Consider the following 25,488-nt stretch of genomic DNA (forward strand, 5'->3'; position numbering starts at 1 on the left):
CCGCGGGAAGCCGGCTGGGGTGGACGAAGTGAAGGGTCTTGAACCGAGTGGTCTACAGGAGCCAGACAGGCTTCGCTCAAGGCCGGGCTGCTGGCGACACAGATTGGGCACAGAGCTTCTTCCCCGGGAGGCAGGTGTTGGGTGTCTTTGGGGTCTCCGGAGGAAACCAGAGAAGAGCTCTAACTACTCCCCCAAGGGAGGCCTCGGGGCCTGTCCTGGAAGGGCGGGTGGTAGCCAGTGTTTTGGGGGCAAACCCGGTCCTCTTCCTCCACTGGATACCCGAGATAGCGCTAGCCTGCGAGAATCGCCCCTCTCTGGATTCTCCCCCGCACTCTTTGTTCAGTGGCCTGGTCTTTTAGAGAAAGGAGCTCTTGATATGGAGCAGAATAACCCCCTTTTCAAGGACCGCAAAGCCGGGAGTCAAACTCAGAGTTCAGATGTTGAGATCTTTGACCAGATATAAAGTTGCCACACAGAGAAGCGCCTGTGGACCTGGAGAAAGACTTTTGTGATCCAGACTTGAGGCTTATTTACATTTGGCTATTCCTACGAAAATTCATAAAGCGTTCTGTGTTAGCTGCCATCCAAACTAAACGTTGAACTGAACGACACCCTTCACAGTCTGTATTTGGCCTATCTTCTCTTGAAAGGTTCCTTCCTTTATCTCATTTAGATAAGTCAGGTCTTTTTTGCTTCATTAACAACTCCTTTAATTAGCTGTAACCACATCACATGAAGATTGGATGTTATTAGGACCTGTCAAATGTGCTTAAGTTTCAGTCTCACTATACTAAGCAAGTTGCTTGACCTCCGTACACCTGTGTATTGTAGGTATAATATGAAAGCTTTGAAATAGGTCATCTTTCAGACTTATTCCTCTTGAAAAAGTCTGTGATTCTGTGAATTCTATGACATCACTCCCCTTTTCCCTACTCTTCCTCTTTTAAATTCATTCTCCATCTCTTCAGAGAAATGGGCATTGAGTAGAAGGTGGGAGTCCCTTTTACTGAAACAGCCTGGTTTGAAAAATATGGTTGTGTCTGAATTGTCTCTTCCCTGGACAAGAAAAATTCCCTCTGAATTACCTTTTTTTCCCTTGTGGTAACAGCAGAAACCAAGCAGCAACGGCCCTTGGAGAGAGGCTATTTATTGACTTCTACAGTGACAAAGACCTCGAGAAAGTCGATACTTCTGGCCTACGCTGCCATCATCCTACCACCCAGCCCAAGACAGCCTAGGCTGGACATTAGTGCCTCCCTCTTTGTTCCTATGTGATCACCCAGATCAGCACCTGACTGTTTATTTTCAAGTCTCAGAAACTCCGCCCCCAGATCTTCATATTCTGGTTCTCAGCTGCTCTTGAAGGTGAATGGAACCTTCCTTTTTAAATTCATTTCTGTATGGTTTTGTCTATATGTAGATGCATGGAGGTTCTTATATGTATCTGCCCTTTGGCTTAGGTATCTAGTGGACAGTTCATTCATTCCCTCATTTAATAACTGTGTATTAAGGGGCTGACAATTTAGGCAATAAAAAAAGTCAAAGCCTATGCCAACACAGAGTTTACTTTCTGGTCGGAGATAAACACAATAAACAAACTTTTTGTATGTCAGAATGTGATAAGTACTATGAGAAAAATAAAGCGGGGAAGGGCGATGCATAGTGCTAGTAGGTATGTGTTGGTGTTTTGCTATTTTATATAGATGGTCAAGGTGACCTTAGAGCAGATATCTGAAAGAGTGAAGGAACAAGCCTTTTAGATATCGGGGTGAAAAGCATTCCAAGAAGGGAGAACAATAGGGACAAAGGCTCTGTGGTGGGAATATGCTTGTTATGTTTGAAGAGTAGCAAATAGGCAGTTGTGGAGTCTCAGGTAATCTTCCCGATCACATTTAGAATCGACTTTTTAGGGAGAGCCCCTGCAAGAGTCCAAGAATAGTCTCTGATTTTTTAAAAAACTTTTTATAATGAAAATTTATAATCTTCGGCCATGCCACCCTGTACGTGCCCAATCTTGTCTAATCTCGGAAGCTAAGCAGGGTTGGGCCTGGTTAGTACTTGGATGGGAGACCACCTAGGAATACCAGATGCTGTAGGCATTTAAAAAAAAAATGAAAATTTACAACTATATGCAAAGGTAGAGACTACAAGAAACACTCATGTACCCATTACTCAGCTTCAGCAGTAGTCAGCATTTTGCCATATTTATTTTGTCTGTCTCTTCTCCCACCATCTTTTTTTTTTTGCTACTAGAACAGTATTTAAAGCAAATCTCAGATGTCAGCTATTTCATCTCTAAGAACTTCACTTACAGTTTGCTTCTGCATATTTTGATGGGTCAGGCAGCACTGTCAGCTGGGGCACTGCTATGCTATTTGACCTGGCATCATTGTGCCTTATGTCCCCATCCTGGATCTGTTGCCAGGCTTAAGTTTAGGTATCTGAGGAACAGACTACAGGCCCTTTGAACACACAAGGATTTAGAACAGTAGTTCTCAAATTTTACTGTGTATCAGAATAACTTGGTGGGCTTGCTAAAACACATTACTGGACTCCATCTCTGGAGTTTCTAATTCATTAGGTCTCAGTATGGGTCTGTGAGTTTACATTTTTAACATTCCCTGGTGATAATTGATGCTGCTGATCTACAAAGCCCACTTGAAAACCAGAGATCTAGAAACTTAAGGTTCAACAGAACCATATTAGAGACCAAGAACAACTCTGTTTAAGGTTGGAGTGGGTGAGACTGAGATATATGCAGCTAGAACAGTGAAGTCGCTTTTGTGAAAGGACTAGGGGTTTGTTTTTTTCCTGAGCGTTCGTTGGGATCATTACTGCATTTTTCTTTGCAGAGTAGGTTCCAAATTGAGTCCAGGGCATTATTTTGGCCATGACAACTCAGACCATGTCTACCAGAGAATGTTCAGTGTTGTTGAGGGCTCTTTAAGTTAGCTGTGATTATCATATAAAGGCTTATTGTGATACCGTTGTTGAATAAGAAATAGTGACTCAATTTGGGGAAGAAACTAGGGGTAAAAAATCCCAAAAGAATCTCATTCTGATGGGAGTTGGTACTGTGAGGAATGTACTAAATGAACTGACATGACAGAGTAGCATAAGCGTTTGGTCCTGCCACCATCACTTTTTGCTTCAGGATTGATACAATATTATGAACTAGAGTGGAGACTTGTCCCAATCCCAACTCTTCAGCTTGAATGGAACAGTAGTGCCTTATGTTTCTATAGTGCTTTCATGGTTCATTATCTTTGAAGAATTATGTATACAAGTGTGCATACATGCTTACAAGTATGTTTCTTTATGTACAGATGTCTGTATATGTGTATAATAAAGGTGACTTCGTAAATGTGTGCTTCTGTATATACCACCTAGCTTTTAAGTGTGACGAAACCAATTGTTGTCTACTTTCCACAGGACAGTGACTTGTTATCACCACAACCGCAGAGCCTGCCATCCTCAGCAGATCTCCAGTCAGCTCCTGATATCACTCCCCTTCCTTGTCTGCCTTTGGGGCCTCCTAAATGCCCATCTCGTTGGCCTGGCTTCAGCTGGTGGTATGGAGGGGTGCTGCCTAGCACTGACCTGGGAGTGTGTGTGACCCACTGATCCAATGGTGAGAACTGACTGCCCACCCCTGCAACTGACCATCGAGGGTAGAAGGGACAAAGCGCCCACCTCACCTTTTCCTGGTTATTTTCCCTTTTGGAAGGTATAGTGGCTATATGAAGTTGAAGGAAGGAGAAGGCATGGAAACAATATTACTTGGTGTGTATATAGGTGAATTTTCTTGGGAAGGAAAGAGATATAAAGGGAGTGATAAAACAAGAGAGCTTAGATATGCTTTGGAGCTGCCTTGAGTCCCTAGATGATTCTAGAGGAGGCCAGCTTATACTAGAACCTAGATATGCCTAGGAACCAGCCTTGACATTGAATTCTTCTGCATTCTTCCCTCATTGCCTACCAGGCCCTCAGTCATACTTGACACTTAAGAAGGCCAAAATTCCCTACTGTTTTTCCCCATACCACCAAGTCAGAACTAGGCCATGGATATGACCAGATCAGGAAGAAGGAGATGCTCCCAAAGGGCAAGGTGAAGGGAATGAAGGGATTAGGGCCTCACTTATGCTATCCCAGGGAACTTCCCATTCTTTGTGAAGATCTGTTTCCAGTCCTATCATTCTACTTCATTTCATGGGTTAACAGGGACCAGCAAAGGGTTGTATCCTTATTTCTCATTACTAGGACATCAAAGGCCAGTTCTGGAATGATGATGATTCAGAGGGAGATAATGAATCAGAAGAGTTTCTTTATGGAGTTCAGGTGAGATTACATCCAAGATCCATGTTGGACAGTCAAAATGTGTACTCTCTGGATACATCAGGAGTGAAAGAGATTATTCCGGACCAGAGATATAATGTTGATGTGGTCTGAACATTATCTTTTCAAAGATGATAGAGCCTTGCTCTTTCCTGGGACTCATTACCTTTCAGAGTAAACTACATCCTCTGTACATGGAGGCTACCCTTGTGTTCTTAGTTGGATATAATTATTTTCTGGCTCTTCCTTAATTAGCCAGTGGAGTCATTTTAATCATAGGGTCAAATTTTTAAAAAATTACCCTGCCAGTGATTGCTTAATGCCATCACTATCCAGGGCATTAGCCTGAGCAAGAATGTTGGACTCTTCCGACAGGACCACTCAGTTAAATGCTATATTCAGTCTATTCTGAGTTCTCATAGAAGGGACACCTGAAGTGTCCTGGTCAAGGTCAGAGGAAAAGCTGGAAACTTAAGGATATGAACTTAGGCAAAGCTGCCTGTAGTTGGACTACTGAAACTTCTTAGAGTGGTAATGGGGCAGACTTGTCTGTCAGTGAAATCCCCAGCAAGGGCCACCACCAAGAGTCCCTTCATGTATGCAGCTTTTTGCTTATATGTACTGCTGTTGTTTGATTTTCCTATTCCTGGTGTTTCTTCAAGTTCTTTTTATTTTTCACCTCTCTCCCCATCTGTCTTCTTCCACTCTCCCAACTGTTTTTGCTGCTGATTCAGGGGAGCTGTGCAGCTGACCTGTATCGACACCCACAGCTTGATGCAGACATTGAAGCCGTGAAAGAGATCTACAGTGAGAACTCTGTATCCATCAGGTGGGACTCTACTTCAGAGGTGGCAGGGGAGCAAGCTATTTCTTTCTGAACTATTAAAATGCTAGAGGGTTTTTCTTTTTATGATAGGGAGTCTGTGGGCATTGATAACTTACCAGCTTAGTGATAGTGAGAATTGCTCAAAGTACTTAAGCTTGGCTGACAGGAGTAAATAGGGAAATACAGCTGCTTTCCTTAGAAATTCCCTTTTATCCTTGATCCCTCTAGGCTGATAGTTTCACCTTTGAGGTAAGAAGAGGCTTCTGAACTAGAGAAGGCCCTGATCATGTAGGCCTAGAAACTGTAGCCAAGAGTCTATATACAGAAGTACCTCTACCTTTCCCTCTCCCTGGCCCCAGGCTCAGTTCTCCCTCCACCTCAGCATCTGTTCCCTTCTTTTCTCCCTTAATGAATCTCACTTGTGGTCACCTGTATCTCTATAGAGAATATGGAACTATCGATGACGTGGACATTGACCTACACATCAACATCAGCTTCCTCGATGTAAGTGGTACTAGTACCTGCCAACAACATGTCTAGCTGGACTTGTGGATTTTGTTATGGAGGCCAGCAGTCATGTTCCTGACTGCTGTATTTGGAACACATATTCTTCATCCCTGTCTTTCCTAGGCCATCAGAAGACAGTGGTGTGTACTGTCTTGTGCATGTGCGTATCATACAGGAAAGACTCCAAGTCCATTCCTCTCTGTTACTAAACTGGAAACTATTTCCCGTACTCTTTTAGGAGGAAGTCTCTACAGCCTGGAAAGTCCTTCGGACAGAACCTATTGTGTTGAGGCTGCGATTTTCTCTCTCCCAGTACCTTGATGGACCAGGTAAAGGCCGTGACTTTGGGCAAATGGGTTCTCTGAGTCTGATTTAATGCAAAGTCCTAAATTAAGCAAGACAGAGAAAAGCTAGAAACAAGACCCTCGGGTGTAATCTGCAGGCCATTGGTAGGGGCTTTCAGTCTCTTCTCATTGGTGTCTTCATTACTGGTTACCTGATAGCAGTCCCCTCAAATCCTTCTTGGTTAATGAAATTGTTTTCTCTGGATATTACTTATTCTTCCCCTTCCCTTTAACTTCCTCATAGAAGTTGAAGACATTTGAAGTTGGCCAGGCAGCTCCCAGAATTTCCCCTCTGCCACAGATGTTTTCCTTCTCTATTACTGTTTAAGATACCTTTAGGATCAAGGAAGCTAGTCCACTGAACCTGGGGCTTTGAATTCCCAGGAGGATAGAGATATGTACGTACTAGGAGCTTTCTTTTCTCTTTGCAGAACCATCAATTGAGGTTTTCCAGCCATCAAATAAGGAAGGGTTTGGGCTGGGTCTTCAGTTGAAAAAGTAAGAACTTTGATATTTCTGGTTATGGACATATGAGGGAATGAGAAATGGACATATGTGGATGGACAGGCAGACCTTTGGATGGGATGTTTCCTTCCAAAAATGTCTTTCTGAGATATGCCCAAGAAAGACTAAAATAAATTTGCAGAGCCAAATTTATGATTAGGCAGAGGAGCTTGTGGTTCTGGGGTATCTGGCATTGAGACTTCTTGGAGGTAAGAGGAGAGGCTCATCAGTACTTAGTATCTAAGGAACAGTACAATCCTGGAATTAGAGCCATGCTCTTCACATTTCCTCTTGTAGTTTCCTCACAGTGGGTCTGTAGGAGCTAGACAGTTTAAGTATATTAAATATGTTGAACTTGCTAAGTATTTGGTATACAAAGAGAGCTGAACTAGATTTTACCCTCAGTGAAGTTCCGAAAAGAGTCCAGTGGATCCATGTTCTAATACAAGTGAATATGGAAGTTTTTGAAGGAACACAGAAGAAGGAGTGGCCTATTCTGGGGGCAGGTGAAGGGCTCTGAATGAATGGGAGATGATTAATGGTTTTCAAGGATGGATAAGAGTTGCCCATGTAGACAGACTCTGAGAATGAATAACATTTGCCAGGTCATAGTCATGTGAAGCAGCATGTATGCAGGAAGCTTCAAGTAGTTAAATATTGCTAATAAAATGCAAGAGAAAAGTGGTAGGAACTGAAGCTAGAGAAATAGGAAGAGGTTCAAATCAGAGAGGGTCTTGAGTGCTTATATTGTAGACAGTGGGAGCGTTGAAGGGCTTTAGGAAAAGAAAGGACGTGGTCTTTTTAGCTGTAGAAAAATCATTCTGGTAGCATTGTATTAAGTAGGAGGGAGTGAGATTAGAGACCAGAGCTAGTTTAGTAGGAGGCTTTCGTAGAAGACCGGACGTGAGATGAGGGCCTGAACCAAAGTGTGACTATAGGTGAAAATTAGAGATGATAGACTACAGAGATTTATGGGGTATAAAATCAATAAGACTTGAAAATTGACTTGGATATGTTGCATATGGTCATAAGCCAAGGAATAGTGGAAAGTTACTCCTGGGTTTCCATCCTAGATATCTGCATAAATTGTAATACGACCAGTTTAAATAGGGATTTAAGAAGAGAGGCAGGTTTGTGGGATTGAGGATAGATAATTAGTTTTATTTTAAACATGTCGTTTAGAGGTGACCTTGGTATATTCAAGTGGAGATGCTTAATATGAAGATTTGGTACTTATAGGAGACATTAGGGTTGAAGATATATATCGGTGTATGGGTGGAAATTACAACCAGTGTAGAATATGAGATTGCTAAGAGAGAGCATGATAGAGTGAAAAGAAAATAGGATCAAAGACAAAACACCCTTTAACACTCAGACAGAATACCCAAGAAATTAGCAGCGTAGGCAGAGGAAGAAGAAACACTGAAGGGAGGTCAGAGAAGTTAGAGAAGAATGGGAAGAGAATAATGTCACAGAAGACAAGGATAAGAGTTTCTACAAGGAGGGCCAGATGCCAGAGAGGATAAGTAAGAGCAAAATTTAGGAATTTCTGTTGGATTTACCATCGAGGTGAGAATAATTGCAATGGGGTGGCAAGGGTAGAATATATTGAGAAATGAGTGGTTGGCGACAAAATAGAAATAATCAGTATGGATCGAGTAACTTAGATGAGGATAGGAGGGGAAGCGGGAGAGGTAGCTAAATTGAGGGGCAGCAGTGTGAAACTTTTTGTAGACTTTGGGAAAGGATTTGACAGGAGAGGAGCATGATTGACGGATTAGTGTCCCTAAAGAGGCAAGAAGGAGCTGAGATCCAGAACACAAATAAAAGAATTGATCCTTAATAGGAGGGTTACCTTGTCTCCAGAGAATGGAGGGATGAGGTAAGGGTGGAAATGGAAATACATTTTGTAGTAGGGTTGGAATATTAAAGAGGCCGATATCTGATGACTTCATTTTTTTCTGTTAAGAAGGGAGAGAGTTAATTGGTTATAGGTGACATTGCTTAAAGAAGATGATAAAGATTTCGAATAATAGAGTAATGCTAAGGAGAATTGATTAAGGTCAAATGAAAGGATTGACGAGACTAGTTGAGGGCCCAACTAAAGTCAGAAACCATAAATTTGGGATGTGATTTTTCACGTAATAATGTCAGTACCTGTCATGTCCTTAGTCCTTTTCTTCGCTATTCCCAATGCAAAGGGTGGTACCTCTATCCTGCTACAGTATAGTCATTCTTGGCAATAAATTCCAAGGTTCACAACTTTTGAAGGCTCACTTTTGAGATTTCCCTTTAAAGGCAAAACATCTCAGAAGTTTTTTGGTCCAGTAGACTAGATAATAGGAGTGAGCATTTACCCTCCAGGGTAAAGAGGTACATTTCCATGTACTATGGTCATACGGGAGGAGGGGGTGTTCGGGCACATTTCCTTACCACAACTAGCTTTGGTGTCCCTGGGTCTGAATTTTAGATTAGGTGCCTTTCGTAATCCTATTTCTTGACTTACTCTCTTGCCTGAGTTTTCCTGAGCCTGTTTGTTTTGATTCCTTAGGATCCTGGGTATGTTCACATCCCAACAATGGAAACATCTCAGCAACGATTTCTTGAAGACCCAGCAGGAGAAGAGGCACGGTTGGTTCAAGGCAAGTGGTACCATCAAGAAGTTCCGAGCTGGCCTCAGCATCTTCTCTCCCATCCCCAAGTAAGTACTCCCCCAGGAGCTGATCATCTCTAATCACTTTAGTCTTGTCTAAGTGCCCACCCTACCTTCTTGATTACCTAAATTTATCTATTCTGTCCTCTCCCTAGGTCCTCTGAATTTTGTACCTTTAACTACTAACACCACCCACATAGTCCTGTCCTTTATGTATCTTTTTCCTTCTACTTCTGACCCTAATGGTCATACCTTGTGCTTTAGGTAAAACACAATACTTAACTCATGGTATACATTTGGAGAAATATATGCTATTCTCTCCATCTTTCCTTTATTTGACCCTCATCCTTATTCCCTCTCCTAAGGAGGCAAAGTCAGAGAACAGGCATCATCTCATTGCTCTTATGCTAGGGTATATTGATTTATTATCTAGTTCTAAAAATATTGGCTCCATTTTCTGGCCCCAGGACTACATCCCCCACTTCCTGTGCTTTCTGATCTTCCCAAAGGCAAATACAGACCCAGATTTGTAGCTTCCCAGGCACTGTTATTGACAGTCAGACATCAGGCTCTCTGGGATGAAAATGCTTCTTTCCTAGTACTGTGTTTAGCACTCAATCATAAGTGTGTAAAGACACACACACACACACACACACACACCACACACACACATATTAAGTAAAACAGGGACATCTTCCAAGGATCATTCCATACCTAGCCTAGATGCCACAGAGAGTGACCCAGGCTTTGCCTCTGCCTACCCTTTATCTTCCAATCAGAAAAACACACAGATAGTGACATGAAAATCAAGTCAGATGTGTGATCTACTTGTTTAACAGTGTTTAGATCCAGTGGAACTCTCTTCATATGTGAGTTCCTCTTTGGCTTAGGTCACTTCACTCATCTTGACCTAGGACCTACTTGTTTCCAAACCTCTTCTACAGCTCAACTGAATCCCCAGTTTTGTCACTTCTTGCTCTCCCAGGTCTCCCAGTTTCCCTGTTATACAGGACTCCATGCTGAAAGGCAAACTTGCTGTACCCGAGCTTCGGGTTGGACGCCTCATGAACCGTTCCATCTCCTGCACCGTGAAGAACCCCAAAGTGGAGGTGTTTGGCTATCCTCCCAGTCCCCAGGCAGGTCTCCTGTGCCCCCAGCACGTGGGCCTCCCTCCCCCAGCACAGACCTCTGCTTTGGTACATGGGCTGGGGAGGGTTTGACTTGGGTGTCAGGTGGGTGGGAATGGAATTGTGGGAGTACAGTTTCTCAAAATGGGTGGCAGTATGGTTTTTTAGGCATCATAAATCAAACCTGGGCATGTACCAGGAGTGAGTAGAATGGAACATATTTTTTTAATAGCTGAAAACATATCTAAATTGTTTGGCAAGCTTATGTTATAGTAGGCCATGAAGCAGAGAGTCTGGGGTTAGACATCCCAATAAGATGTCACATGATTTTATTAGGTTGTGATTAGGACTTGGCAGTCAACTGCTGTATCAGTCTCTTCTACCTACCTTGAAGAAGGTTAATGGCAGGTGAGCCCTTTTCAAGAACCTTTGGCAGAAATGTCTAAAGGTCTCTCCAGCTTTGGGATTACTTAGGCTGATCGGAGATAGGGCTTAGCTATTTTAGGAGAATCCAGGTTAACGGTGTGAGGGCTATCTAGGCGCCTGCTTCATAGGAGGCTTATGAGGTCTGTTTTTTTACTCTCATCAGGTCAGTGGTCACTGCAAGAATATCCCCACTCTGGAATATGGATTTCTCGTCCAGGTAAATCAAATCCAAAACTTCATTCCAAAGCTTTTCCCCTGTTGTCTGATGCATTTGATCCCCTAACATCTCCCAGCTCCTCAGTCAGTTAAATGTTTCCTGAGTTGCCCTCCTCCCAGAACTATACTAAATATGTGTATAGGAGAAAAGAAGGTATAGTTACTATTTCAAGAATGGTAACTCAAGAAGCTTTCAGCATTACTTGGAAGACAATACTTACAGACCATTTATGACCAAGTGCCAAATGATGCACTGCAAATCTTAAGTGTCAGGGTATCAAGATGAGAAAGGAAATGACACTAATTTCTTTACGATTTCCACCATCCTTGCTCAAGTAGTCCAGTTTTTCATGCAGACTTCTTTTCATTGCTCAGCCACTACTGGTAATTTCTTCTTTTCTAAATCTTTTTATTCCTTGGACGTGCTTTCACTTTTGATCTCTGTTACCTTTGTTTATGTCATTCCCTCCACTGGCCTTCCTTTCTATATGTGCCAATTACAGTCAAGGCTCAGTGTCACTTTTCCTATAAAATCTCCGTTACTCCAACTGTATGAATTACATGGAAGTGATGTCTTTTCTCACTGAATTTTTATGATGCTTTTTTTTTTTCCCCTTCTTTAATTCTCCCTCCCCACTTCCACCCCTGACCTATGGATGTTTCCATTTTCCCTTAAGAATTGGATCTCTGAAGGTGGGGCATCCACTCCCACCCGCTCACGGGGTGTACCCAGGGCCTGGCACACCCAGGGTATATGGTCTATGGCTCCACCTGGGGCGTGAACCCAGGACCTTTTGCATGTAAAGCAGATGTGCTAATCACTACACTATGGAGCCAACCCATGATGTTTTTTGTTTTATGTGGCATCTGTGTGTCACATACCACATCCTGCCTTGAATTGTAATTAATTTGTATACATACCGCATCTTCCCTATTGCAGTATAGAGTCTGAGAAGACAATCTTTTATATTATTGTATAATCAAGGAGACCTTTCACTGAGCTGGGTACATCATAGGCATTCAGTAAATGTGAATGAATAAAAGCCCTTGCGTATCTCTTTACCAGCCCCAGAGTATGTGAAATGGGAACAACTTGATTAATATACAAACTACCTGGCTGAAAAAGCCATGTTAAGACAGAGTGTTTAAAAAGATACTTTAGGATATTGCTGCATGAACTCTGGATTTTTGTCCTCTGCCCAGCACAGAGTTATATCTGTGATTGTGACCAGTGGATGGGGTGATTGTTCTAGGTAGTCGAAATGGCTTCTCAGGCCCCCCTGCCGTCTTATCATGAACTTAGTACTCACCTGTCCCAGAGAGACAATCTGTAATTACCACAACTAATGTTAATAGTTTGATTAATACCTGTTAATGTTTATAAAATACCTTCACAGAAATCATCTCATTACTCTGAATATCTCATTGAGGAGAATGTCTCACTTTATAAATGAAGAAACCAAGGCTCAGGTTAACTGGCTTTCCCAAAGTTATATGATATTAAGTAGTGACAAGGGGAATCTTAACCCAAGTCTTACCATGGCTGGTCTTATTTTTATTCTAATATATAGTTTTAGCTTTTAAAGTCAGGCCATCATCAGTTTAACTAAGAGCAGGACTCAAGAAGAGATTCTATCTTAGGCCCAGGGCTGGGAGAGTGGAGAGTAGCTGGAAAAGAATCTCTGAATTTTCCCCATATGTGTCTGTACTTCCAAAAGACTAGAATGTCTTCTCTCTCCAGATCATGAAGTATGCAGAGCAGAGGATTCCAACACTGAATGAGTACTGTGTGGTGTGTGATGAGCAGCATGTCTTCCAGAATGGGTCCATGCTCAAGGTATGGCCCCTGCTCTGTGATCCTCTTCCTTGGACCCTTCGCCAAGGCCCCTTCACTCTGCATCTCGCCTTTATTCCTTTCTTCCTGGGTCTCTGGTAAAGGTAGAATTCTGTCCATACTCCCTCAGACTCTCAAAATAATTGTTTTTCTCAAAACAAATCTCAGCAGTCTTGTTTGGAAAGATGAGTATATGTGATTATTTTTGAAGATATAATCCCCACCCAACATTTAAAAATTGGAATCAGATATTGACCAAAGTGATTGGATATGATACTGTCCTTAAGGACTTTCAAGTCTAGGTGGGTAGACAGACACTTGAGTATAAGTGTATAGAAGAGATATGAGCAGTGTTGTGGAAACTCAGAAGAGAGAGCATCTAACTATCTAAGGAGATCATAGAAGGTTTCATGGAAGAGACAACATTAATTCTCAAACTTGTCAGTAAGGCATTTTAATTAAGACTTCACTTATTTATAGTGTTCTCCTGACTAGAGGGCCCCAAATTCCTATCTCATTCTAACATCTGAGGTCACGATTTGCCCTCTCTTGCTACAACACTTTCTTGTTTTACACCCTTCCCCACCACTGACTGTTTAATATGTCCATTCAGCCAGCTGTCTGTACTCGTGAACTGTGCGTTTTCTCCTTCTATACACTGGGAGTCATGTCTGGAGCTGCAGAGGAGGTGGCCACTGGAGCAGAGGTATGGGAGAGGGAAAAGCTATAAGGAAACTGGGATAAAAAAGGCTGGGGAACCTACCACTTTCACTCCTTGGAACTTAACCTCCAGAAATGCTTTTCATATGTAAGGATATTCATGACAGTGTTGTTCGCAATAGTAAAAAAAAAGGATATAACTCCATCTGTAGGCAGTCCAATTAAAGAAATTATGGCATATCTTACAGCAGAAATACTATACAGGTATTATTTATGGATACAAAATTAAGAAAACAATAGTATGTATAGGACAATTCTTTTTTTAATTGCCTATATAATAAAATATTTCCACAGGAAAACTATCTGGAAAGATACACATTACACTTAACAATAGGTACTTCTGAGAAATGAGATTTGTTTGGGATGGGGGGTGATTTTTATCTTTTTAAATCACTGTAACTTGAATTTTTAGAATGAGTTTATATTTTCTAATTAAAAACCATAAATATTTGCTTTTAAAAAGAACAGCAGAGAAACATGCTGAGACTCCAGAAGGTAGACCTATGCTGGATACTGTGTGACTCATAGCACTGGGAAATCATTTATCTTCTGCCCCCTTTCTCTCCATTTCCCAAAGGTTGTGGATCTGCTGGTGGCAATGTGTAGGGCAGCTTTGGAGTCCCCTAGGAAGAGCATCATCTTTGAGCCTTATCCTTCTGTGGTGGACCCCACTGATCCCAAGACTCTGGCCTTTAACCCTAAGGTATAAGTTGTTTGGGAAGAAAGTCAGGGCTGGGGAACAGAAACAGTAAAAGATAATGGGAGACTATGAGCTGTCATTCTAGTTTATACAGCAGCTTAAAATAAGGGTCAGAAGAAATGAATCACTTGTTTCTTGGGAACTCTTGAACCCTAAGCTTTAGCTGATTTAGAGAATAAATAACTGAGTTTATCAGAAGAAGGGGAGAAGAATTAATATCAGTTATGTCATGAAAGAAGAATGTAGACTCTGGAGCAAGACTGACTTGGATTCCACTTGAGACTCTGCTGTTCCCCAGCTGAATGGTATTAGGCAAGTCACTTAATCTTTCTGAAAGAAAGATTCCATATTCTTACAAAGGGAATAATGTCTACCTTGCAAATTGTTATAGAAATAAGGGATAATATATGTAAAGTATCTCATTGCTCAGGGTTCTCCAGAGCAACAGAACTAATAGGAGATATATATATATAGAAAGAAATTTATTGAGTTGGCTCATATGATTTTGAAGGCTGAGAAGTCCCAGGACCTGCAGTCAGCAAGCCAGTGATGTAAGTTCCAATCCAAAAGCCAGAGGTCTCCAGATCCAAGTCCAAAGGCAGGAAAAGACCAATGTCCCAGCTTTAGGAAGTCAGGCAGGAGTTCCCTCTTCCTCTGCCTTTTTGTTCTTTTTGGGTTTTCAACTGCTTGGATGAGGCCCACCCAAATTAGGGAGGGCAATGTGCTTTACTCAGTCTACTGATTGAAGGGTTAATCTTATCTAGAAACATCTTCACAGACACGCCCAGAATAATGTTCGACCAAATGTTTGGGCACTCCGTGGCGCAGTCAAATTGACACAATTAACCATCACAAGTACCCAACAGTGTCTCACTATTATTCTCATTGCTATGTATCCTGTACTATACCAGGTTTTTTACATGCGTTATTTAATCCTCAGAACATCTATATGAGGATAGTGGAATTTTTATCTTCATTTCCACACAATAATACTGAGGTTCAAGGAACTTAAGTAACTTAATCTGTTATTCCCAGTTGGTAAAAAAGAACTAGCATGTGATTCTATAACTGTCCAACATTAAATCTGTGTTCTTTCTGTGACATTTCCCTGGGGCCTAGACATTAGCCCTCTTTTTCATCAGATCTTATTCTCCTCCACTTTTCTTCATCTGGTTCTTCTCTTCCTATTGATTCCCCACAGAAGAAGAATTATGAGCGACTTCAGAAAGCTCTGGATAGTGTGATGTCCATCCGGGAGATGACCCAGGTAATCTGCCCTTTGCCTGTTCCCTGCCTATGCTGCTCAAGTACCCTATTCTGCTTTGAATTCATGGGAATGGAGTGAAGATTTAGAGATGCTACTCAGATTGCTCACTGTGTTTTCTTTAGTCTTCTCTCTCTAGCCTTCCCAGTCCTGTTCTGTTTTGTTAGCTCTCTTACTCTTTCTCACTCCTAATGTCTCAGCCTTTACCTTTGCTGGTAATTCCTTCACAAGTTGTTCATATTTAATGTTTTTTTCATAATTCTTAGAGAATTAGAGAAGTAAGGGAATGACATCTGCCCAGGGTTGGGAGATTGAGGAGGGGGGCTTGGAGGTAAGGAAGTAGACCCAGGGGCCTACATCTTCTATCCTTCTAGGGGTGGGGCAGCCACATGGAGCAGTGACCATCCTTTGACTCAAGGCTGTCCCTCACCAGACTTCCCCACCCCCTCGTCTGCAATCTCTGCATGAATAGACATTCATTTGTACTCATTTTCAGGTGGGCCTCTTCTCAGCAAATCCTATATATCACAGTTCAGATTAACACATAAGATACTCCAAGGAGGGATAATTTACTTGTCAGAAGAACTCTGCTTTATGTAAAGTTTTACCACAGGATTTCTTAGCCTGTTCTTTCTTGACATTGATTGTATTTATTTTTTGGTTTACAACAAACTTTTTAGGGCTGTAGGAATTGCATAAAATGAGGGAGACCCACCTGCATGTTGTTTTGTAAGCATCTTAAGTCATTTTCATATTTATGAGTCTTCCTGATCTGACTGGGCTCCTTGTGGGTGGGAACCCCATCTCCTCTTGCCTTTGTGTGGCCTTCAGTGCCTGCCTTGCCCTGGGCCCTGATAGTCTGTGGAAAGTGGGAGGGCTTCCACCACTCCTGGAAGATAACCTTATGGCTGTTCTCTTACAGGGCTCATATCTGGAAATCAAGAAGCAGATGGATAAGCTGGATCCCTTGGCCCATCCTCTCCTGCAGTGGTATGGATAGAATGGTTCACCCTTCCCACAGTAAGGTCAGGGGCATGATATTAGACATGGAACCTGTACCTTTTCTTAGAGGTGGTTTCAGTCTTTTTCCTGAGGTTATAGGTATTATGGATGCTTTTCCTTGGGGTTCTATTGATATACCTAGCCTTCACAAGAACTCAAATCCTACAGGGAGCCCACAAATTCTGAGATGACGTTTCAACTTGTTTCCCAATAGGTTTTTGAGGGCCCCTTGCATGTAAGAATTAACACTCTTCATTTCAAATAAGTTTCTGTGGATCCAGGGAGGCCTTTGTCCCAATTCTACCCCCTATCCCTATCTCAAGGCCTTCTCTGTTGATGGAGACTGTTGAGGGCCTTGAGGCATTATTGTTTTTCCCTCTAGCAAAGATTCTCACCATTCTCTATAGCCCTCTACCCGCTGGCCTCCCTCTCTGATCTTGATTTCTCTTCTGTTTTCCTAACATAGTTCTTCCCTCTCTTCTTAGTCAGCCTTTGCTGTCAGTACTTTCTCAGTGCAACATGCTCCCCATTAATATGAGGAATGACTAGGCATAGACCAGCTGGGATGATATCACAAGTACATGGGTAAAGCACAAAAAAAACCAAACTGTATCCACCATAAGAGATAATGCTTTCTTACTGAGCCCTCAAGGTTTTATGCCTTTGTTCTCCGGTGTCCTCTGAGTTCAGCCTACTTATAATCTAGTGTATCCCTGAATTCTCAGGAAGGTTGTTCTAGTTTCTTGTTTCTTTCTCCAGCCCAAACAGTAACTTTCTATCCATTCCTCCCCATCCCTGAGAGGCTTTAGGCTTCCTCTAAGAGCAGGTGGGATGGCTCCTGAGCCCTAGTTCTAAATTTCTAAATCCCAAGGATAAGTTGTCACCATCCTAATACATACCTCTCCTTTCTAATTTTTTTTAGCACCTCGTATGTTCTTCCTTTTGTTCGTTCCTTTTCTCTCCCTAGTGTAGGAGCTCCCCTCCTACCCTCTCTTTCATCCATTGTTTAACTAGCAGTAACTAGATGGTCTCTGGTCAGTAGCTTTCCTTTTACATTTTTATACACAGGTATTACTACCCACAGGAATACTCAGATAGTGACCTGGCTATTTCACAAAATTCAGACAGCCCTGGAATCTTTGCTTCTTCTCCCAGGGGCACAGCAAGGTCAGCCTACCTATACATTTATTCTATCCTTCTCTTTTTTTCTCTGCTTTATCCTAGGATCATCTCTAGCAACAGGTCACACATTGTCAAACTACCTCTCAGCAGGGTAAGTGGCCTTTCTCCCTCTAAACACTTAATTTCTGGTGAGGGGCAGGGAGGGGGTCCAAACCAGCCAACCACATTGGTCCTAAACTTGCCTGGTTGGCTCTGTCCATCAACAATAGTCTTTGGGCCTAAGCATATTTCCCTTATTTGGGGTCATCGCAAGCTTAATTTGCTCCCTATCCCCAAATCCTTCCCTTCCTGATCTCCCATTCTGTTCTGTTTTCCTGACCCCACCCCCACCCTGGGCAGCAGCTGAAGTTCATGCACACCTCACACCAATTCCTCCTGCTGAGCAGCCCTCCTGCCAAGGAGGCTCGGTTCCGCACCGCCAAGAAGCTCTACGGCAGCACCTTTGCCTTCCAGTGAGGAGGGTGGAGGCGGGAGTTGGGTGTGGGGAGGCAACAAATAATGTAGGGCACTGGGAGGGCAAGTTCACTTAAGGAATGTGAGTTTGTGTTATCTGTGTCCATCAACCAGTCAGTTAACAAATATATATTAAATTCTATTGTGGTAGGTGCTGTAGAAGATAAAAAGGTACATATAGTCTTTACTCTTAAGCTAGCTACTTAGGATGTAGTTGAGGAGAAATTACATTTATATTTAAAAAAGATATGCTTGAAGGAACAGATTAGAGGGGATAGATTTTAAAGCTGCTTTTAAGGAAATCAGCAATTGATGTCTCATTGTGGGAGGAGAGCGAGAAAGAGCGATATTAAAGGTAATTTAAAGGGAGTGGTAGTACTATTTTCTCAAAATAGACATGAATTCAGGACCGGAAGCCATATTTGGGGTTAGTGATAATTTTATTGGGTTTGAGAAGAATTTAATTTGAAATGTAGGAGACTAGGCAAATAAAAATACTGAACCAGCAGTTGAGGATTTAGGATAGGACTAGCTAAAGCACAGAAGAAAAGATGGGACCAGAAATTAAGACGTACGGGTTAGCCACATATACATCTTGCATGCTGTGACTTATATCCGTGTGCATGTCCATTGCTAGGTCTATCTGTGTCCATCTTCATGTCCCATGTGGGTGAGAATGGGTGGGAGTGGCGGTCTTGGAAGTGTTCCTGGGAACCTCATACTGTGAGAAGACATGTATTCTATCCTGCCTTACAGTGGGTCCCACATTGAGAACTGGCATTCGATCCTACGCAATGGGCTGGTCAATGCATCTTACACCAAACTGCAGGTGAGGCTGTGCCCCTTTTCCCTTTCTCTCTAGCCCCCTTCCTGCACCCCTCAGTTTTAGGGAAGGCTGGTCTAGAGTACTCAGCTCTTTTTGCCTCAGCATCCTCAAATCTAGCTTCCCTAGGAAGTTGGACCTATATATATATAGAATGAGTGTGGCTATTGTATATTTAACCCAGGCAGGGTTTTTTGGTGGTTTGGGAAATGGCAGGAGTTTGAGTTGTTGATTACAACCATTAGATAAATTAACCTATTAGAACTTTTCAGTTTATGTGAGTATTAGTTCAGAGAGTTGATATAGGAGACATGTCTTTGCCCTTTCAGATTCCAAGGAATGGTAATTGTCCCTTCTGGTTACCCATTCTATCATCCCTTCTTTTGGGTGCGGGGAGGGAATCTGCATCTGTACCAAGATCTGAGGACAGAAGCATGGATTCTGAAGGACCAACTCAGTGGCTCTGCAATTCCTCACTCCACAAGGCATCAGTATCTAGTATTTCATAGGCAAAGGGGGTAACCTGCATCCAGTTTTCAGCCAATCAGCTTTTCAAGAGTAGCTGCCTAGAGTTATTTGAATGAGAGAGAAGGTAAATGGAGGGACAGAGGGCTGGATAAGCCTTGTGGCTGCCTAATACACAGCCATGGGAGGGCCCAGGCTCATATTGCTCATCCTGGTGTTTTCCTGCAAGCTGCATGGAGCAGCCTATGGCAAAGGCATCTACCTGAGCCCCATCTCCAGTATTTCCTTTGGATATTCAGGTAAGAAATACTCTCTGGCCGCTTTGACTATTTACACTGCATCCATTTTGTGAATACGTGATCTGTGCTGTCTCTTTTTCTTCCATCATAGATACATAGTCTGTTTTTCTCTATTTTCTCTCATTAGAAATTCAGATTCTTTACAATTTGAGGCCAGTTATCTCCCTTTCTCTTAGGTAGTCCTCTTATCCATGGGGATGGTTTTATTTATTGTAGGGGCTTGTCCCTTGAAATGTGTTAGGGAAAAACTGGGAGATGAAACTAGGCTTTTTGTATACCACATTTTTGGTGTTGGCAGTAATCTGTCATTATAAATTGTGTGAGTGCATATACGCATGTGAGTTTATGTGTGAATATATTTGAAGGCTTGAGTCCCTTCTGTTGGCCTATGTATCTAGAGATGTTCTTTTCCTGTTAACAAAATGGATATATTCTTAGAAAAATATAATTTAAAACGGACTTAAGAAGAACTAGAAAGCCTAAATAGCCTTAAAACTATAAAATACATTGAAATAGTAGTTCAAAATTTTATACACACACTCGCCTCAAACATAAGCTCACCTAGCTCAGATAATTTTCAAGTGATTCTTAAACCAGCCTTTTAAGGAATAAATTATTGCATAGTTTTATACAAAATCCAGAGCATAGAAAAAGGTGGAACTATAAATCATAAAAGATAGTTAAATTTTACTTTATTAAAACTTCAGAAGACACCTTAAAAAAGTGAAAAAACAAGCTACAAATCAGGAGAAGACACTGGCAATACATGGAAGCATGAAAGATTAGAAATAAAAGTATATTTTAAAAATTCTTACAAATCAATAAGAAAAACACAACCCAATAGAAAAATAGGCAAATAACATAAATGGGCATATCACCGACAAAATGACCAAAAAATAGGAAAAGCTGTTTAACCACTATTAATCAAAGAAGTAAAATCAAGACCAAAATGACTTACCATTTAGCACTCATGTGGATTGGCAAAAATTAGATCTGGTAATACTTCTGATTGAATCAGAGGTTGTAGAATCAGAGTCTCTTTTATTGTTTATGGAGATATAAATTGGTGTAATCACTTTGGAAAACAAGTTGGTATTAAATTTCATAAAACTCAGAAATCTTATCACTTTGACCCAGCATTTTCATTCCTGCATATGTGCACCCAACAATGTGTTTAAAGTGATACTGTTTGCAACAGTAAATCTTGGAACCAACTCAAATGCTCACCATCAGGAGAATGGATAAATACATTTTAATACATTCTAACAATGGATTATTTAGCAATGGAAGTGAACAACGGTGACCCTTAACAATAAGGAAAAATTTTAGTGATGAGTTGAGTAAAAAAAGGCAAGCCCAGAAGACTCCTGTATGCTGCCTTTTTTGTATTGCTCAAAAGCAGAATTCAACATCATTTAGGCGTGCGTGCGTGCGTGCGTGCGTGTGTGTGTGTGTGTGTGTGATAAAACTGGATGGTGGTTATCTCCCAAGGGGAAGCAGATAGTTGAGATAGGGTAGGAGCACAAAGTTAGATTTAAGTCATAGTAATATTTTAGCATTTTGATTTAGTTTTCAGGTTGGGTCTGTAGGTATTCATTGTCCTATTAAATAAATGGCAGTGTGTCATGAATCCACACAGGGTAAGTGCCCAATAAATATCGAATGCGTGAAAGGATCTTATTCTGAGTACCTGGGTCCAAAGTGGGATGGGGTTGGGGTAGTCTCTTTGGCTTCTTTGTCTAGGTTCCTCAGTTTTTATCTTCGTTCCAGCCTGAGGTTTCCTCTAATTAAGCTCTTATTGTTTTCCAAATAATGAGATTCTCCCGGTTCTCTTGGTGCCCACAGGATTCTTTCTTCCTGTCTGTTTTCTCCCTATTGTCTCCAGCTCTCCTCTCTCAATGGCCTTTGTTTATCACTAAGTGCCTTAATATCTTTAGCTATGAGATGAAGCCTAGAGTCTCTATTGATTTATCTTTCTTCATCACTTTGCTTAAAAACAGTAATTACTTAAACCATCCTCCTCTAAAAGGTCTATCGATTATAGATACAAAATACCATAGGATTTTACTATTAGAGTTATAGATCATCTCATCCAATCTCTATTTATAGGAAGAAAGCTGATACTCAGAGAAATTAAATGACTTTGGGGTCACACAGCTATGAGTAGCAGAGCTAAGACTGGAATCCAGATCTAACTTCTAAGACAATGTTCTTAAAATTATGTTGGACTGACAGAGTAGGCTTTGCTTGAATGACTGGCTCTCTGATACGTGAGTCTCTGTAACGGCAGGATGTATACAAGTACCCAACTTATTGTAGTTACTCTAGCATTTGGCCAACTTTATCTTCTGTTCCCTTCCACTCTATTCTGCTCTGCTTTTCTCTACTTCCTCAGGGTATCCTTAGCCTAGTGGCTTTGGGTCCCTTCTGGGTGTGGTGTAGAGAGCATCCATTTGAATAGCACAGACTCTAATGACTTGGCCAGAGTGTGCAGGTTAAAATGAGGGTCAGTGAAAACAGATTGTAAACTCCATCTGTTTATTTAGTCCTGGTTAGAGACTTGTGATAAGCGTATACTCCAGAAACAAGGATCCAAGGATTATTCCAGCTACTATATTCTCAGGGTCTAGTCTTAGATCACTGGGTCACTTTGGGCAGGATAGTGTGCAACAGGATTGGGATGGGACAAGATTTATATCGTAAGGGCCATCTCTAAGACCAGCCATAGAAATCAGAATGTGTTTTCCTATCTGGGTTAGAACCTGAACAAGAATGTCACTAATAATCTTGCACTGAAAAACCCACGCTAAGAAGGTCATGATGCTTGGATGAAGAGCTAAACCTAGTTAAGGCTAATGGAGAAGGTAGAAACAGTGGTGGTAAGTGTCCTATAGGAGGAAGAAATTAGCAGTTCCAAATCCCGAGGCTCTCATTGCCCTGAGTTTCGTTCAGGCCATAAATCTATCATGAGGCTTAGTGTAGGTGCATGATGAATTGACAGCCTGAGCAGTGAAGTTTGTCAGTCCTGTGGTTATCATCCCCACTGCTGCACCATGGCTATCACAAAACAAAAATTGAAACAGAGTAGTTAGTAATAATAGAAAGTTCTAGGGGGAGTGGTGAGATAGCGACCCTGCTTATGGCCTGTAATGATAGCATCATTTCCCATCTTCATCTTTCAATCTTTCTCACACACACAAATACTTTGGGGGGTGGGAGTGGGGTGGGGGTGGGAGGAATAAGGCACTTTTCCCTAACCAATAAAGCTGGGCCTGTGCTAAAGCTGAGTACAGAGACTGAAATCCTAATCACAGGCCAAAAAGAGTTAGAGTAAAGGCATACAAGCATTGTTTTGTATCTAAGAAAAATCTAGAATGAGTCAGAATGAGTCTATATAGGCTATAAACAGGGCTATTCCATGAGGAGTAAGAATGATGAAGGATTTGGGATTTAGATAGAGTAGAAACTGGAGGGCATTGGCACTACTTCCTAAAGTTTGGAAAGACTTTCTGAAGGAATCAGGATTCTTCAAGATTGTTACCTTGTGGTTATCTATGGAAAATTACTTATCACTTAACTGCTGTACTTTCTCCTTCTCTTGAATGACTCTGGTCACAGTGTTTTATGTGACTTTGAGATTAGAGAGATCTGACTTGGCTCTGCCTGCTTTCTCTCCGCTCATTTCACTCAGCGTGGCATTTGATCTGAGGTATTCATGTCACCACTCTCCTGGGCCCCTTGTTATTGTCTCATTTCATGTGTTACTTCTCTGTAGAACCCTTTAGTGATTCCCTGATGTTCTCAGGATGAACTCTAGTTGCCTTAACATGGCCTACAAGGCCTGGTTGACTTGATCCTAGCTCACCTAGACATTATCTCTTGCCACTCCTCTGCTGTTGACTACACTCGACAAACTAAGGCATACTGCTTTTTTCCCTCCTGGCCTCCCATATCTTGTTACTTCTACCCAGAACACTGCCCCCGCTTCATGTAACTCTTTCTGATACTAGAGTTCTCAACCTAGCTGTCACCAGGAAGCCTTCTCCAAACGCCTAGCTTAGGCTCCTTCTCTTCTAGCTTACACAATGCTCTATATTCTCCCCATCACAGCCCTTACCGTACTGTATTATAATTACTTGTAATCTCTACCAGACTAAATTTTGTAAGGGTAGATATCTTACTTATTTTATTCACTGCTATATCACCAAGTGTCTATCTCAGTGCCTAGCACATAGTAGGCACTTGAGTAAATGTTTGATTAAAGAATGGGTGAATGAACCGAGTTTGTTGTTCTGTGACAGGAATGGGAAAAGGACAGCACAGGATGCCCTCCAAGGATGAGCTGGTCCAGAGATATAACAGGATGAATACCATCCCCCAGGTATTATTAGTTAACTGCTCTAGTGAGGCAAGACTCTTCTCCTAGGATAAGTTTAGGCTACAGAGATGGATGAGGAAACAATGGTGGGGAGGTGGGTGGTTTGAGGACCATTCGAAGGAATCAGGTAACATTCATTCTAAGATGAACACGCTTCCAAAGTCATGTGTGGTCTCAGTTATAAGTATGAAAGCAGAGACTGAGTTTAAATACAGTGACTTGAAAATGTAAAGGTGGAAGCTATGGACTCATCCAGACTGGTTATGAGAAAGCAAAATTTAGGGTGGGTGGTAGCTGGGAGTCCACGATATCCCTGAAATCTACCCCTAACCATCACCAGCTAACCGACCTCTCTAGGGAAAGCTATAACAGTCTGTCAAGCTCTACTGTCTTTCTCTTCCAGACCCGATCCATTCAGTCAAGGTTCCTGCAAAGTCGGAATCTAAATTGTATAGCACTTTGTGAAGGTAGGTAGCTCACCCAGTCTGTTTTTCTGGGTTCTAAAACTTTATCTCTGGTGCACCTATGGCAGTGATCCAACAACAAGGGTGATGTTGAAGCATCACGTTTTCCTTCCCCTGCCTGGACTCTGTGACTTAAGCATTATATTTATAACTTCTGCCCCACTTCTTCTCAGTGATTACATCTAAAGACCTCCAGAAGCATGGGAACATCTGGGTGTGCCCTGTGTCCGACCATGTCTGCACACGGTTCTTTTTTGTGTAAGTCTAGGAGATTACCTTGGGAATTACTCTGAGGGTGGGGTGTGCTGGTATGTGACTACTGGGAGAGTCTTTTTCTGTTATCTGAGACTTGTCCCTGGCTATCTGAGTGGAGGTGTCCTAGGACTTTTCCCTTGGAGGTTGGGGATGGCTATAGATCAGTCTGTTTAAAGGAAGCCAGATCAGTTGAATCTCTTCTACCCTAAAGAGTAGCAAGAAAGGCTTTTTACTTCTGGGATGGGATGGCCACACCTCCAAATAGTTTCACTGGTTGACATTATTCTGGTATTATTCTTCCTCTTATGTTCACACTTATCCTCTCTTTGGCAGATATGAGGATGGTCAGGTGGGCGATGCCAACATTAATACTCAGGACCCCAAGATACAGAAGGAAATCATGCGTGTGATCGGAACTCAGGTTTACACAAACTGAGGGGGCCCCAGCCCTCGTACCACCCCTGTCCCCTCCAGGATCCATCTGCCCTCATTAAAAGGCTCAGGAGCAGCAGGCAAGGCTGCCCTGAGGAATCAAGGGGCCATTTACAAGAGGCAGGAAAAGGGTAGAGGAGGCGGCCTTCATGGTGGTGATTGACCCAGGAACCACTCCATATTTGGATGGCCCAGACTGACTTCCTATCCCTGATTTTCCCAGTTGACTTCACCCTGTTTGTAAATAAAACAATAAAATGGAAGGTGCTGTGGACTGGA

At 42.0% G+C, this 25,488-nt stretch overlaps 1 protein-coding gene and 1 pseudogene across 6 annotated transcripts; both read left to right on the plus strand.

Moving 5' to 3' along the window:
- Positions 1-6: 6 nt before the first annotated feature.
- Positions 7-25,488, plus strand: PARP6 (poly(ADP-ribose) polymerase family member 6). 6 transcript variants are annotated; one of them, XM_015597712.1, is made up of 23 exons: positions 7-1,365; positions 3,433-3,631; positions 4,261-4,338; positions 5,070-5,164; positions 5,605-5,665; positions 5,907-5,997; positions 6,444-6,510; positions 9,068-9,217; positions 10,155-10,365; positions 10,886-10,939; positions 12,680-12,775; positions 13,386-13,478; positions 14,070-14,195; positions 15,394-15,459; positions 16,379-16,446; positions 17,683-17,731; positions 17,980-18,092; positions 18,850-18,922; positions 19,611-19,680; positions 23,982-24,061; positions 24,462-24,525; positions 24,696-24,780; positions 25,111-25,488. In XM_015597712.1, the coding sequence occupies exons 2-23, from the start codon at positions 3,629-3,631 to the stop codon at positions 25,211-25,213; spliced, it is 1,896 nt and encodes a 631-aa protein (XP_015453198.1). In that variant the 5' UTR covers positions 7-1,365; positions 3,433-3,628; the 3' UTR covers positions 25,214-25,488. The 6 variants fall into 6 exon arrangements, 4 of the variants coding, with proteins under 4 accessions (XP_015453198.1, XP_015453199.1, XP_006922722.1 ...); XM_015597713.1 differs by having other exon boundaries at positions 17,983-18,092; XM_006922660.2 differs by having other exon boundaries at positions 10,155-10,305.
- Positions 1,981-2,099, plus strand: LOC112471753 (annotated as a pseudogene).

This window comes from Pteropus alecto, unplaced genomic scaffold (assembly GCF_000325575.1).
Source record: "Pteropus alecto unplaced genomic scaffold, ASM32557v1 scaffold38, whole genome shotgun sequence".
Taxonomy (NCBI): Eukaryota; Metazoa; Chordata; class Mammalia; order Chiroptera; family Pteropodidae; genus Pteropus; species Pteropus alecto.